At 43.4% G+C, this 15,220-nt stretch overlaps 1 protein-coding gene and 1 long non-coding RNA gene across 2 annotated transcripts; both read right to left on the bottom strand.

Annotated features, from left to right (window-relative positions):
* Window positions 1-663: 663 nt before the first annotated feature.
* On the bottom strand, window positions 664-1,887 carry LOC123742388 (uncharacterized). The gene is made up of 2 exons (XR_006769516.1): window positions 1,403-1,887; window positions 664-1,355 (listed from the first exon to the last, which is right to left on the bottom strand). It is a non-coding gene; the product is annotated as an uncharacterized lncRNA (long non-coding RNA).
* A 2,036-nt stretch (window positions 1,888-3,923) lies between these two features.
* Window positions 3,924-15,219, bottom strand: LOC106592755 (uncharacterized). Its single transcript, XM_045716335.1, has 12 exons — window positions 14,351-15,219; window positions 13,915-14,071; window positions 10,872-11,324; window positions 10,341-10,607; window positions 9,967-10,224; window positions 9,625-9,870; window positions 9,120-9,377; window positions 5,368-5,709; window positions 5,000-5,269; window positions 4,440-4,523; window positions 4,229-4,303; window positions 3,924-4,152 (listed from the first exon to the last, which is right to left on the bottom strand). Exons 1-11 carry the CDS (start codon window positions 14,820-14,822, stop codon window positions 4,240-4,242), a joined length of 2,871 nt encoding a protein of 956 aa, XP_045572291.1. The 5' UTR covers window positions 14,823-15,219; the 3' UTR covers window positions 3,924-4,152; window positions 4,229-4,239.
* Between the last annotated feature and the right edge of the window lies 1 nt (window position 15,220).

The raw sequence follows: 15,220 nt of genomic DNA on the forward strand, positions 1-15,220 counted from the left end.
AAAGTGGGCTATCCTCAGAATCAACAGTAAGGGTCTTACAGTAAAGTGGGCTATCCTCAGACTCAACAGTAAGGGTCTTACAGTAAAGTGAACTATCCTCAGACTCAACAGTAAGGGTCTTACAGTAAAGTGGGCTATCCTCAGACTGAACAGTAAGGGCCTTACAGTAAAGTGGGCTATCCTCAGAATCAACAGTAAGGGCCTTACAGTAAAGTGGGCTATCCTCAGAATCAACAGTAAGGGTCTTACAGTAAAGTGGGCTATCCTCAGACTCAACAGTAAGGGCCTTACAGTAAAGTGGGCTATCTTCAGAGCCTAATGCCTATGCTGCCTCGCCCTCACTCTATAAACCCTGCACCTCTTCAGGATGATCCAGGACCGAGTTTCTGCTGTAGAGCACTATGACGGGGTGCCCCCTGTAAACTGGGTTGGTTTAGCCCAGAATCACCCCTCTTACGACTCTGTCAAGCATTTCGCTACACCTCCAATAACATCTGCTAAATATGTGTATGTGACCAATCAAATTGTATTTTATTTATACCAGCTACTCAGGTCTCCTCTAGACTAACTAACCAGATGCAAAAAATCCTCAATTATTTAAGTCTATTTCAGAAACTGAAAGTAAAACGACATGAACTTGTATGACTCTTTGATGACACAGGGTTTCAGAACAATAAAGCAACTTTATTCAACATTCCAGAAACATGGATAAAATATTCCAGATCAATCAGTCAATCACAAATTAACATCGCCAATCAATGATAAGCAACATCAACAGTAAATTAAATTGATAGACACCTTCAACGCCCTTAACTATACCCTTATTGCCAATACAATATGTTTTGTATTTTTACAACTTTATGAGAAGCACAGTAATTAATACATAGAAAAACAGGTTCTTACCTTCTACAACTTTATATACTGTTTTTTATCTCCCCCCTCAGGATGATCAGTCCCTCAGTTGGCGTCTAAAAACTCTACCAGCTACTTTAACACACTTCTATCATTGAGGAAACCTTAAGGATCCCTCCTAGAATTTTACTTTAACTGAGAATAATACAAATCTAAATATGAGAATAATAAAAAACGGAATGTATTTCAAGCTATAAATCTAAATATGAGTATAATATAAATCTAAATATGAGTATAATACAAATCTAAATATGAGTATAATATAAATCTAAATATGAGTTTAATATATATAAAAATACATTTCAAGCTAAAAAGCTACAGCAGAAATCTTCTTCCATCAGTCCACAGGTTGTTGAAGCTAATAGAGAGTCGTACCCTTCTCCAGAATGATGCCTCCTTTATACCCTCCATCTTCCTTTCTGTTAACTCATTGTGGCTAACACCTGCTCCAATGATGCATTCAGTGGTTAGCACCTAATGTGGCCATCACTCAAAAGGTGCTCTTTCAGCACCCACTAACCCCCATCTTTCCTCACATAGGCAGGACGTCTAGACAGGATGCCTCCTCCTGGCTGCTCTGACCGGGGGATTCCCAAAGCAAGATAGCACCCTCAGTACACTCCATTATCATTAACTTTTAAAACATTTATTTCTAAACATTCATTTTTAAACATTAACATTCCCTTCTCAATTATAATCCCACTCGAACCTATTCTTCCCATTACTTCCTAAACATTCAACATTTTTAAAACCCTTCAACATTATACCATTTCATCATTATAACATGTCATTACCAACCTCCTACAGACCATAAGGCCTTGTCCTTTAAACCTACCAACACAGTCTACAAGCATCGTACCTTAAAGCAACCAACATTAAAACATTCTGAACCATTTTACTGCATTACTTGAATCACCTTTTAATATCTCCCACTATATGTTTCCCAATGCTTCCAACATTTAACATATTTAACCTTTCATTATTATATTCATAAATTCCCAATTCATTTCTTCTTCTTATTATTATTTTCTTTAATCAATGTCAATTCTCTCTCAATCTTCATTCTTCTTTGTGTTCCACGTGTGGGTGAGACTGAACCTTCTATGAGTGTGTGAGAATGAGAGAGAGAGTGATTGGGGCCTTCCTACCCATGTTCCTCTGTTACTACAATGTTACAGAACTGGGCCTTGCCTACTACTCTGTCCATGTTCAACATCCTTCTTCTCTTCCTCTGTCTGGACTAAGACCTAACATCCATCTTCTCTTCCTCTGTCTGGACGAAGACCTAACATCCATCTTCTCTTCCTCTGTCTGGAAGAAGACCTAACATTCATGTTCTCTTCCTCTGTCTGGACAAAGATCTAACATCCATCTTCTCTTCCTCTGTCTGGACGAAGACCTAACATCCATCTTCTTTTCCTCTGTCTGGACTAAGAACTAACATCCATCTTCTCTTCCTCTGTCTGGACGAAGACCTAACATCCATCTTCTTTTCCTCTGTCTGGACTAAGAACTAACATCCATCTTCTTTTCCTCTGTCAGGACTAAGACCTATCAACCATCTATTCCTCTGCCATAGTACCCTCCAAACTCATCATTAAGCTTGAGACCCTGGGTCTCGACCCAGCCCTGTACGACTGGGTCCTGGACTTCCTGACGGGCCGCCCCCCAGGTGGTGAAGGTAGGAAACAACATCTCCAAAAGGGTGCGTTCTCAGCCCTCTCCTGTTCACCCACGACTGTGTGGCCATGCAATCATCAAGTTTGCACCACACTCCAACTCAATCATCAAGTTTTCAGACGACACTACAGTTGATTACCAACAACGACGAGACAGGCTACAGGGAGGAGGTGAGGGCCCTCGGAGTGTGGTGTCAGGAAAGTAACCTCTCACTCAATGTCAACAAAACAAAAGAGATGATCATGGACTTCAGGAAACAGCAGAGGGAGCACCCCCCCATCCACATTGACGGGACAGTAGTGGAGAAGGTGGAAAGTTTTAAGTTCCTCGGTGTACATGTCACGGACAAACTGAAATGGTCCACGCACATGGACAGTGTGGTGAAGAAGCACCTCTTCAACCTCAGGAGGCTGAAAAAAAATGTCTTGTCACCTAAAACCCTCACTAACTTTTACAGATGCACAATTGAGAGCATCCTGTTGGGATGTATCAACGCCTGGTACGGTAACTGCACTGCCCGCAACCGCAGGGCTCTCCAGAGGGTGGTGCGGTCTGCACAACGCATCACCAGGGGCAAACTATCTGCCCTCCAGGACACCTACAACACCCGATGTCACAGGAAGGCAAAAAAGATCATCAAGGACAATAACCACCCGAGCCACTGCCTGTTCACCTCAGAAGGCGAGGTCAGTACAGGTGCATCAAAGCTGGGACAGAAAAATTGAAAAACAGCTTCTGTCTCAAGGCCATCAGATTGTTAAACAGCCACCACTAGCACAGAGAGGTGGCTGCCTATCTACAGACTTGATATCATTGGCCACGTTAATAAATGGAACACTAGCCACTTTAATAATGCCACTTTAAGAATGTTTACATATCTCACATTACTCATCTCATATGTATATACTGTATCCTTCACTATCTATTCTTTACTATCTATTGCATCTTAGCCGCTCTGTCACTGCTCATCCATATATTATATATTTATATATTCTCATCTCATTCCTTTATAAGACTGTGTGTATTAGGTTTTGTTGTGGAGTTGTTAGATATTACCTGTTAGATACTGCTGCACTGGCGGATCTAGAAGCATAAGCATTTCACTACACTCACAATAACATCTGCTAACCATGTGTATCTGACCAATAACATTTGATTTTGATTTGGACTAAGACCTAACAGCCATGTCTTCCTCTAACTGGACTAAGACCTAACAGCCATGTCTTCCTCTTCCTGGACTAAGACCTAACAGCCATCTCTTCCTCTAACTGGACTAAGACCTAACAGCCATGTCTTCCTCTTCCTGGACTAAGACCTAACAGCCATCTCTTCCTCTTCCTGGACTAAGACCTAACAGCCATGTCTTCCTCTAACTGGACTAAGACCTAACAGCCATGTCTTCCTCTTCCTGGACTAAGACCTAACAGCCATGTCTTCCTCTTCCTGGACTAAGACCTAACAGCCATCTCTTCCTCTTCCTGGACCAAGACCTAACAGCCATCTCTTCCTCTTCCTGGACTAAGACCTAACAGCCATCTCTTCCTCTTCCTGGACCAAGACCTAACAGCCATCTCTTCCTCTTCCTCTTCCTGGACCAAGACCTAACAGCCATCTCTTCCTCTTCCTGGACTAAGACCTGATGTTTAATCAGATCTCAAACCTCTTGTCTGTCAGGAAAGCGGTGCTGTTCATGATTCTGTTGTTGAAGAGTCTGTAGAGAAAAAAAGCATTATTATTATTATTTGAATGTTGTTATTATTATCCTCCAACAGTTGTCCTCAGCAACAGACACACCCATATGATCTCACACACACACATGCTCTGCTCACCGTCACACACACCCTTACCGTACGGTGTGTATTGAAGTGTTGGTAGAGACCAGTTGGAGTATTCTGTCAGTCAGAGCATCAGTGATGTCATTGTGACTCAGGCTACAAGAGAGACAGAGAGAGAGGGACAGAGCGAGAGAGAGACACCGAGAGAGAGAGGGAGAGACAGGGAGAGAGAGAAAGACAGAGAGAGAGGGAGAGAGGGAGCGAGCGAGAGAGAGACACAGAGAGAGAGGGAGAGAGGGAGAGATCGGACATTTATCATGTAGTGACATACACACAGTCTTGTACAAATAACCTTGTGGGGACATACAATTCAGACCCTAACCCGTACCTTAAATAAAAACCTAACCCTAGATCCTAATCCTAACCATAGATCCTAATCCTAATTCTAACACTAATTCTAACCTTAATAATCCTAAACCCCCTAGAAATAGCATTTGACCTTGTGGGGACCAACAAAATGTCCCCAGTTGGTCAAATTTTGTTTGTTTACTATTCTATTCTGGTCCCCAAAAGTATAGTTAAACACATCCACACACACACACACACACACACACACACTGAAAGCCACTCACTCCAGGACTTGTACTTTATGCAGGTGTGTGATCAGGGGCTGTAGGTGGTGGTCTGTGAGTTGACAGTGGCTGAGGTCCAGTTCTGACAGACCCTCTGAGTGTTCCAGAACCAGGGCCAGAGATCCACAGGCCTTCTGGTCCAGCCTGGTCTCACTGAGGTCCAGCTCCCCATCCAGGGCTCTGCACAGGGACTCTGTGTGCCTCAGCAGCCCCTCTTCAATCCCCTCACACACAAGGTCCAGCAGCTGAAGTAGCAGAGCTTTGCTGGGGCTGAGAGGACAAGAAGCAGAGACAACATTATGACACAGAGTAGGTCTAACTCCTACTGATAAACTAGTTGGTCAAATGTTTGTCTTTGTGTGTCTAACCTCAGCTTGACAATATGCAGGATGGGAAGCAGCTCCCTCAGTGCTCTGTCCTCCACCTCACAGTCTCTTAGGATGAGCTGGACCTGGTTCTGGACCAGCTGGGTGCTGTGTTGGTTCTGCTTCAGAACAGAGCTGATGTCCCTGCAGTGGTCAGTGGTCAGACACAGAGCCTTCTCCTGGTCCTGAGCTGACAGGTCCACAGAGGAGGAGTAGGAGAAGTCCAGCCTGTAGTGCAGAGACCTGAGCAGCCATACTGCTGTTTGTGGTGGTGATGGTGCCCCCTGCTGGATCTGAGAGGCAGCACAGCACTGGAGGAAACTCAGCAGTAACTTCCTGTCAACACTACAGAGAGAGAGAGAGACAGAGAAACAGACAGACTTATTTACACATCACAACACTGATAAACTACAACTCTGTTTATCATGTTTACCATTCCACCCCTAGCTGAGGTATTATTTTATTTTGGTTATTTATTTATTTATTTTTATTATATTGGTGTTTTATTTTTCATTCATCTTCAACAAATGTTATAATTTTTCCCTTATAATTACATTTTTTTTTAAATATATTTTACATTTGAATTATATTTCACCTTTATTTAACCTCAAAAGCTGGTTAGTCCCTAGCCCCTACTTCCTCTATAGCTGGTTGGACTCTAGCCCCTACTTATTCTATAGCTGGTTGGTCCCTAGCCCCTACTTCCTCTATAGCCGGTTGGTCCCTAGCCCCTACTTCCTCTAAAGCCAGTTGATCCCTAGCCCCTACTTTATTTTTATTTTTAATTTCACCTTTATTTAACCAGGTAGGCCATTTGAAAACAAGTTCTCATTTATAACTGTGACCTGGCCAAGATAAAGCAAAGCAGTGTGACAAAAACAACACAGAGTTACACATAAACAAACGTACAGTCAATAACACAATAGAAAAATCTATGTACAGTGTGTGCAAATGTAGAAGAGTAGAAGAGTAGGGAGGTAAGGCAATAAATAGGCCATAGAGGCAAAAATAATTAAAATGTAAGCAATTAAACACTGGAGTGATAGATGTGCAGATGATGATGTGCAAGTAAAGATACTGGGGTGCAAAAGAGCAACAAAATAAATAATAATATGGGGATGAGGTAGTTGGATGGGCTATTTACGGATGGGCTGTGTACAGGTACAGTGATCGATAAGCTGCTCTGACAGCTGATGTTTAAAGTTAGAGAGGGAGATATGGGTCTCCAGCTTCAGTGATTTTTGAAATTCGTTCCAGTCATTGGCAGCAGAGAACTGGAAGGAAAGGCGGCCAAAAAAGTGGTGGCTTTGGGGATGTCCAGTGAAATATACCTGCTGGAGCACGTGCTACGGGTGGGCGTTGCTATGGTGACCAGTGAGCTGAGATAAGGTGGGGCTTTACCTAGGATATACTTATAGATGACCTGGAGCCAGTGAGTTTGGCAATGAATATGAAGCGAGGGCCAGCCAACGAGAGCATACAGGTCGCAGTGTTGGGTAGTATATGGGGCTTTAGTAATTAAACGGATGGAACTGTGATAAACTACAGTAGAGTGTTGGAGGCTATTTTGTAAATGACATCACTGAAGTCAAGGATCGGTAGGATAGTCAGTTTTATGAGGGTATGTTTGGCAGCATGAGTGAAGGAGGCTTTGTTGTGAAATAGGAAGCTGATTCTAGATTTAATTTTGGATTGGAGAGGCTTAATATGAGTCTGGAAGGAGAGTTTACAGTCTAACAAGACACCTAGGTATTTGTAGTTGTCCACATATTCAGAACCGTCCAGAGTAGTGATGCTAGTCGGGAAGGCAGGTGCGGGCAGCACTTAGTTTTACTAGCATTTAAAAGCAGTTGGAGGCCACGGAAGGAATGTTGTATGACATTGAAGCTTGTTTGGAGGTTTGTTAAGACAGTGTCCGAAGAAGGGCCAGATGTATACAGAATGGTGTTGTGTGCGTAGAGGTGGATCAGAGAATCATCAGCAGCAAGAGCGACATCATTGATATATACAGAGAAAAGAGTCAGCCCAAGAATTTAACCCTGTGGCACCCCCATAGAGGTCCGGACAACAGGCCCTTCGATTTGACACACTGAACTCTATCTGAGAAGTAGTTGGTGAACCAGGCGAGGCAGTCATTTGAGAAACCAAGGCAATTGAGTCTGCCGATAAGAATGCGGTGATTGACAGAGTCGAAAGCCTTGGCCAGGTCGAAGTAAGATGGCTGCACAGTACTGTCTTTTATCGATGTAGGTTATGATATCGTTTAGGACCTTGACCGTGGCTGAGGTGCACCCGTGACCAGCTCGGATACCAGATTGCACAGTGGAGAAAGTACGGTGGGATTCGAAATGGTCGGTGATCTGTTTGATAACTTGGCTTTCAAAGATTTTAGAAAGGCAGGGCAGGATGGATATAGGTCTATAACAGTTTGGGTCGAGAGTTTATCCCCCTTTGAAGAGGGGGATCTCAAACGATACGAAAGAGATGTTGAACGGGCTTGCAACAATTTCGGCAGATAATTTTAGAAAGAGAGGGTCCAGATTGTCTAGCCCGGCAGATTTGTAGGGATCCAGATTTTGCAGCTCTTTCAGAACACCAGCCGTCTGGATTTGGGGGTAGGGGTAGCTAGGTGGAAAGCATGGCCAGCAGTAGACAAATGCTTATTGAAATTATCGATTATAGTAGATTAATCCGTGGTGAGTGTTTCCTAGCCTCAGTGCAGTGGGCAGCTGGGAGGAGGTGCTCTTATTCTCCATGGACTTTACAGTGTCCCAAAACTTTTTGGAGTTAGTGCTACATGATGCAAATTTCTGTTTGAAAAAGCTAGCCTTAGTTTTCCTAACTGACTGTGTATATTGGTTTGACAGTGATGAGGGGTGGTCGTTGGACCGCGGACCCATTACGGATGCAGGCGATGAGGCAGAGATCACTGAGATCCTTGTTGAAGACAGCAGAGGGGTATTTAGAGGGTAAGTTGGTCAGGATGATATCTAAGAGGGTGCCCATGGTTACGGATTTAGGGTTGTAGTCGTGATGGATCGGTGGGGCTTCGTGTCAGCAGTAAAGGGTCCAGGCCAATTGGCAAAATAGGTATTGTAGCGCAAGAATTGGCTGGTGGACCACTTCGGCTAGCCGGGAGATGGGCCTAGCTCGAGCTTAGCTCAAGGCTAACTGGTGCTTGCTTCGGGACAGCGACGTTAGCCAGGAGTAGCCACTCGGACAGCAGCTAGCTAGCTGCGATGATCCAGTGTAGAGGTTCACAGCTTGCGGTAGGAATCCGGAGATGTGGTAGAGAAAAAGCAGTCCGATATGCTCTGGGTTGATATCGCGCTGTGCAGACTGGCAGGTATTGACCGAGCTGAGGCTTGCTGGTGAACAAGAGTAACGGTGAAGACGGCTAGCAGTGGCTAACTGTCTACTAGTAGCAAGTCAGCTGGCTAGCTTCTGATGGGGGTTCCAGTTCTAGAGAATACAAATAGCAGATCCGTACCACATTGGGTGAGGAGGGTTGCAGGAGAGTATATTCAGTCCGTTGAAGGAAAGTGAGATTAAGATATAAATATGAAAAACAAAAGAGGAAAAAAATGATATTTACATGGGACAAGACAAAACACACATCCGACTGCTATGCCATTTTGGATAATGTTAAGGATAGTACATTACACTAAGTTTAGGGTTAGAGGTTAAATCAGTCAAGAAGTGGAAAGCCTCATAGTTCTATCCATTCTAGCAGGGTCATAGAGTGTCAACTAAACCTGAGTTGGGAGACTCTGTCCAGAAGAGGCAGGATGCTCTCTATCTCCCCCGGTGGTATGGAGGTCCACAGCAGGTTGACTTTGACTTGGAGGCTGTGCTGCAGGGTAAAACACAGAGCAGTACAGTCCACTCTGTCCAGCTCTCTGCTGTTCAGGTTGATCCAATGGTCTGAAGACCTCAACAAACTGGACACACAGTCACTGGCTCTACTGTCATAGATCTGTGTGATGGAGGACTTTACAAAGCTGGAACTGGACCTGAACAAACATGGAGAATGGATTGTTGTGGTTATGTCAAGGTTTTATAAAGAATAACTTACATAGTAACAACTGGCTGGATAGGACATTAATAATTAACGTCTATAAATATTGAATAAAGATCTCCCACCTCTTGAATAAAACCATAATGATATTACAGAGGACAACTCAGAACAACATGTCACTGGATACAAATAGTTATTTTATTATTTCCAGAAAGTCCGAATAGAGAAAGAAGTTCTCCCACCTCTTGAGAGTAACTCTTCCCAGAAAGGGGAGAAGATCTGAGATGTTCTTCTCTAGAAGCCGGTTCTTCCTGAGGTCCACAGTGATGTTGTGGGTTGAATGCTGCAGCAGAGAGAGAAGCACTTCCCAGTCCAGCCTGCAGGAGGTCAGGTCTCCACCAACCTTCTCCAGGAACCACTGAGTCAAGTCCTTGTCCTGAGCTTCATACACAACTACAGTCAGCTGCTGCAGAGTGTCTGAGTTCAGTCTAGGAGGTTGGAACATACAGGCAGTCAGAAATATGAAGAAAAACACATGAATGAAGTTACTATTTCTATTTAAAAAACATCAGCTTCAGACTGACCTGAGAGAGAGAGGTCCCTGGTGACACAGCAGTGTGATGAGAGAGTGACCCTGGATCCAGAAGTCAGTCAGGTCCAGACACTGAACCCTCCAGAGTCTCAGCAGGGACGCCACACTACTCAGAGCCCTGGATAACACTCTCTCTGGTGGCTGGCTGCTCTTTAGGACCAGGGAGAGTTCTGGGACAGTCAGTGGAGGAGCACCTCTCTCTGTCCTCATAACCAGTCTGGACAGTTTCACTGCCATACCCACATTCAGCCTGGAATGAAAAGACAAACCTTAAGTTACTTGAAACAGAGAAACCTTGTCAGATAAATACTCAGTAGGAAAATCAACTGTTCAATAGACCTGTAAAAGCTGTCTTACTGAACATACCTGAGCTTGTGCAGCTTTGACTCATGTCTCAAAAGAAGTAAGGCTCCTTGGAGAGAGATCTTGCTGGGGGTGAGAGTGAGGTCCACTCTGGAGGCACAGAGACCCAGGACTCTCCCCACAGACCTGCAGGTTTTCCTGGGTAACTCTCCTCCCAGTGACAGGGTGGAGCCCAAGGCCTGGAGGAGAGAGGCCAACTGCTGGTCCTCCTCTCTGGACCTCACAGGGATGGATTCACACACAGTCTGGAAGAACCTGTCATCATCACAGCTGAAACTGCAAAACATGTGGGACATCGAATCAGACATTTAGGAGACAGTGACGTCCAAATGTATTGGGACAGTGACACATTCGTTGTTGTTTTGGCTCGGTGAAAATGCCCTGACAAAGCTGACAGTTTGACCTTTAACCTCAGTCATATTCTGAATACTAACGCAACATGTGTTATGTCAACAAATCTTCGTATAAATAAAATAAAAATATATAAAACATGTATAAAAAAACAGATATACCAACACACATGTTCAGACTCACCTCAGCTGTGAGATGTAGGACAGACACTGAAGGAAACTCCTCACTTCACTCTCTACATCTGACCAGCCCTTCAGCTCTACTGGTTTCTTCTCTGGTTGGAGTTTCAGCACTTCTAGGAGGAGGGAGGCCTTTCTCTCTGAGAGGTCTATGGACCAGACTGCAGGACTGGCTGACTGGTAAACTGGCTGTAATGCTGGAAGGACACTCCTGCCTTTTTGAGTCTGATAGTCCTTCACATGTGAGTACAGATCCAGCAGGAAATCACATTGATATTCCTTGATCTCATCATCATCATAATACGAGTCACAGAAGGGGAAAGTGTTGTAAGTACACACTGATGATACCAGCTTCAGTGTCTTCTCTCCTGTCTGCTCCTCCCACTCTGCTGCTTGAGACAGGAGATCCACCAGGAACTTGATCTGCTTTGAGGGATCAGACCAGTCTGGATAGAATCTGCAACAAGGACAGTAAACAGCTGATTCAGAAATGGATGAACACATGAAACCAGTCATAGTTAGAGATATATGAAGTAGTTATACATTTACATAATGTGCTTTGGTTATATGTTAAAGTATTTAATTTTAGAGACATTCACATGATTTATCTGTGACATTTAGTAATGCAACATTAGTTATGTCAGGAAATGGGCTGATAAATGTTCCCAGATTCACCAACATGTGTAGTTTTATATGGAGCCTTCACCGACTCCCACTTTGCATCAGCAGTCAGAAAGGAAGCTCTCTGGGGAGCAGTTTGATAGTGTGCTGCAGAACTCTGGTTTATTTTCCCTCTTCCCTCTCTTTCTCTCTCTTCCCCTCTCTCCCCCCCGCCGTCTGTCCCCCCCTCCTCTCTCTCTCTCCCCTCTCTCTCTCCAGTGCTTTACACTGCAGCAGACTTTATTATTGTTTTCAATGCTCTTCCTTTTGAGGTTCAGCATTGCTGGACTATTATTGCCCTGCCAGACTTATTTAGGTTGACATTTTAGTTAACCTCTCTGGGGTATGTGGGACGCTAGCGTCGCTAGCAGGACACACTATTCAACAGCCAGTGAAATAGCAGGGCGCCAAATTCAAAACAACAAAAATCTCATAATTCAAATTTCTCAAACATACAACTATTATATCCCATTTTAAAGATACACTTCTCGTTAATCCAACCACATTGTCCGATTTCAAAAAGGCTTTACGGCGAAAGCATAACATTAGATTATGTTAGGACAGCGCCGAAGCAAGAAAAACCACAGCCATTTTCCAAGCAAGGAGAGGAGTCACAAAAACCAGAAATGCAGCTAAAATGAAATCACTAACCTTTGATGATCTTCATCAGATGGCGCTCATAGGACTTCATGTTACACAATACATGTATGTTTTGCTCGATAAAGTTCATATTTATATCCAAAAACCCCATTTTACATTGGCGTGTAATGTTCAGAAATGTTTTGCCTCCCAAAACTTCCGGTTAATGAGCACATCAATTTACAGAAATACTCATCATAAACGTTGATAAAATATTCAACTGTTATTCAAAGAATTATAGATACACTTCTCCTTAATGCAACCGCTGTGTCAGATTTCAAAAAAGCTTTACAGCGAAAGCAAACTTTGCTATAACCTGAGTACGGCGCTCAGTCACAAAACCAAATCAGCCATTTTATGGAGTCAACAAAACTCAGAAATAGCATTATAAATATTCACTTACCTTTGATGATCTTCATCGGAATGCACTCCCAGGAATCCCAGTTCCACAATAAATGTTCATTTGTTTCGATAAAGTCCATCCTTTATGTCCAAATACCTCCTTTTATGTTCGCGCGTTCAGTCGAGTAATCCAAATCCACTGTGCTCACGCAGTGAGCTGAGACAAAAAGTCAAAAAAGTTACATTACAGTTCGTAGAAACATGTCAAACGATGTATAGAATCAATCTTTAGGATGTTTTTATCATAAATCTTCCATAATATTCCAACCGGACGATTCCTTAGTCTTCAAAAAAGAAAAGGAACACAGCTAAATCTCACGTGAGTTCGCGCCACTGAGCTCATGTCATTTTCTCCGTCATCTGATTCCAATGGCTCTTATTCTCTCCCCATTCACAGTAGAAGCATGTTACAACGTTCTAAAGACTGTTGACATCTAGTGGAAGCCTTTGGGAAGTGCAAAATGACCCCACTGACACTGTATACTAGATAGGGAATCACTTGAAAAACTACAAACCTCAGATTTCCACACTTCCTGGTTGGATATTTCCTCAGGTTTTTGACTGCCATATGAGTTCTGTTATACTCACAGACATCATTCAAACAGTTTTAGGAACTTCAGTGTTTTCTATCCAAATCCACTAATAATATGCATATCTTAGCTTCTGGGCCTTAGTAGCAGGCAGTTTACTCTGGGCACCTTCTTCATCCGGACGTCAAAATACTGCCCCCTACCCTAGAGAGGTTAAAGGGAGGTTGCTTGCCAGTTTATTGTATCTTGTTATTTGAACTGTATTGATGTGGTACTAATGACATGTGGCCCAGAACATTTTGGACATTTTAAGGCCTTTGTTTGTCTATGACCCCCCACCATTCATACACTCTGCACTCCTCCACTGGGAAGTAATACAGATTATTACAAATCCTCTAATGTTGATGACTGGGTTCTTTCTTGTAAATTGTTTCTATGAAGTTGCCGTTAAATTGCTCTGCCATCATTATTGTATGAGGTATTATTGGTGGGGTTTCCCCTGTGCTGTGATGGGTGTTTTATATGGTGTGTCTTATCTTTTCTCTCCACTGGCTATCTGGCTAACAGCCTACACTCTAGACAGTCTCTTCTGCTGATGTGTGTGTGTCTGGTAGTGGGTCTCTCTCTATCCTACTCTTTTCCTTTCTGCAGGGTTAATAGCTGCCTGGCGCCCCAACAAATTCTTTACCTTTACCCCTCTCTAACAATACCGCTACAAGATTTACCAACACTTGAGATTTATATGTCAAATGTTTCTACAAGATAATAACAACTAGCATCACATAATCACTAACCACCACACATGTTCAGACTCACCTCAGCTGTGAGATGTAGGACAGACACTGAAGGAAACTCCTCACTTCACTCTCTTCATCTGACCAGCCCTTCAGCTCTACTGGTTTCTTCTCTGGTTGGAGTTTCAGCACTTCTAGGAGGAGGGAGGCCTTTCTCTCTGAGAGGTCTATGTACCAGACTAAGAAGTAAATTGTTGATTAAAATACCTGTGTACCAAAATATTTGGTCAGGGTATTAACAAACTAGCGAAATAAATGTCCCTATGTAACACCAGTAATGATGTGATGTTATAACAATGATAGACACTATGTAACAGTGATTATCGATCTATGATAGTCCAATATACTTCACAGATCGACAACTCATTATTTTCATTTAATTTCAGCCAGAACGATGTCTTAAATATTAAAATATTTTTCACATGCATGTCAAGATAGATTGACTTGATGTAGCTCACCATTGACTGGGACATCTGTCTCTCTGCTGGTTTCACTGGTGTCTCCTTCTCCATAGACAGCTGACACTCTGACTCTGTAGCAGGTACTGAGGTTCAGAGATATGATGCATTTACATTCAGGTCCCTCTGTTACCATGGTAGACCAGCCCTCCAGTCCTGCCTCCTTATAGTCCACTTTGTAGTGGAGTACAGAGGCACCATCATTACACTCAGGCTGGAGCCAAGTCACTTTGATGGTTTCCTTTGTTTTGTTCAGCAGCCGGCTCACATACAGATGTTCAGGTGGGGATCTCAGGGTCTTGACCTCAATGACCTTGCTGAAGTCACTCATACCAGAGTGTTCTATAACAGAGTACCTGATCTGGTACAGTGTGAACGGTTTCAAACCAGGCACTACACAGGTTTCTGCAGGAGCCAGGGTCACTACCTCATTCCATGGCCGTTTGCTAACCTTGATAAGACCAGTAGTCATGACTCTGTACTCTACTCTGTATCTCTCAGGTCTTCTGATGGTTGACTGTGGAAACTTCAGGAGGACACAGCTCTGTTTTATCTCTGCTACCTGGACTGGATCAGGTTTTAATCCCAGCAGGAAGTTGGTGGTGATGAGACTGCCTTGTTGATACAGACGAATGGAGGATCCAGGAGCACTGATATCTGGTATAACTGCTGCAATGAACTTGATGTTCTCTCCATCTCTTCTGTCTTCATAGGATTTGGTGAACAAGCGGAGGTCAGATTTAAATTTCTGAGTTAAATCTGGAGGTTTGAACGGTCGCTGTGTCTCCTGCTGTCCAGTGAGATCAGATTGGTTCACGGTGTTCTCTTGTACAGAGTGTTTGTGCTGCTGTCCAGTGAGATCAGATTGGT

This window comes from Salmo salar, chromosome ssa04, assembly GCF_905237065.1.
Source record: "Salmo salar chromosome ssa04, Ssal_v3.1, whole genome shotgun sequence".
NCBI classification, from domain to species: Eukaryota; Metazoa; Chordata; class Actinopteri; order Salmoniformes; family Salmonidae; genus Salmo; species Salmo salar.

What these genes read in the sequence shown, in the direction of transcription:
- LOC106592755 (XM_045716335.1), bottom strand. Translation starts at nt 14,822, where the DNA reads ATGACTACTGGTCTTATCAAGGTTAGCAAACGGCCATGGAATGAGGTA. An exon ending in GACAGAGTCTCCCAACTCAG is followed by an intron (nt 5,710 to 9,119) that starts GTTTAGTTGACA and finishes CTCTCTCTGTAG; the next exon opens with TGTTGACAGGAAGTTACTGC. An exon ending in CTGCATATTGTCAAGCTGAG is followed by an intron (nt 5,270 to 5,367) that starts GTTAGACACACA and finishes TTGTCCTCTCAG; the next exon opens with CCCCAGCAAAGCTCTGCTAC.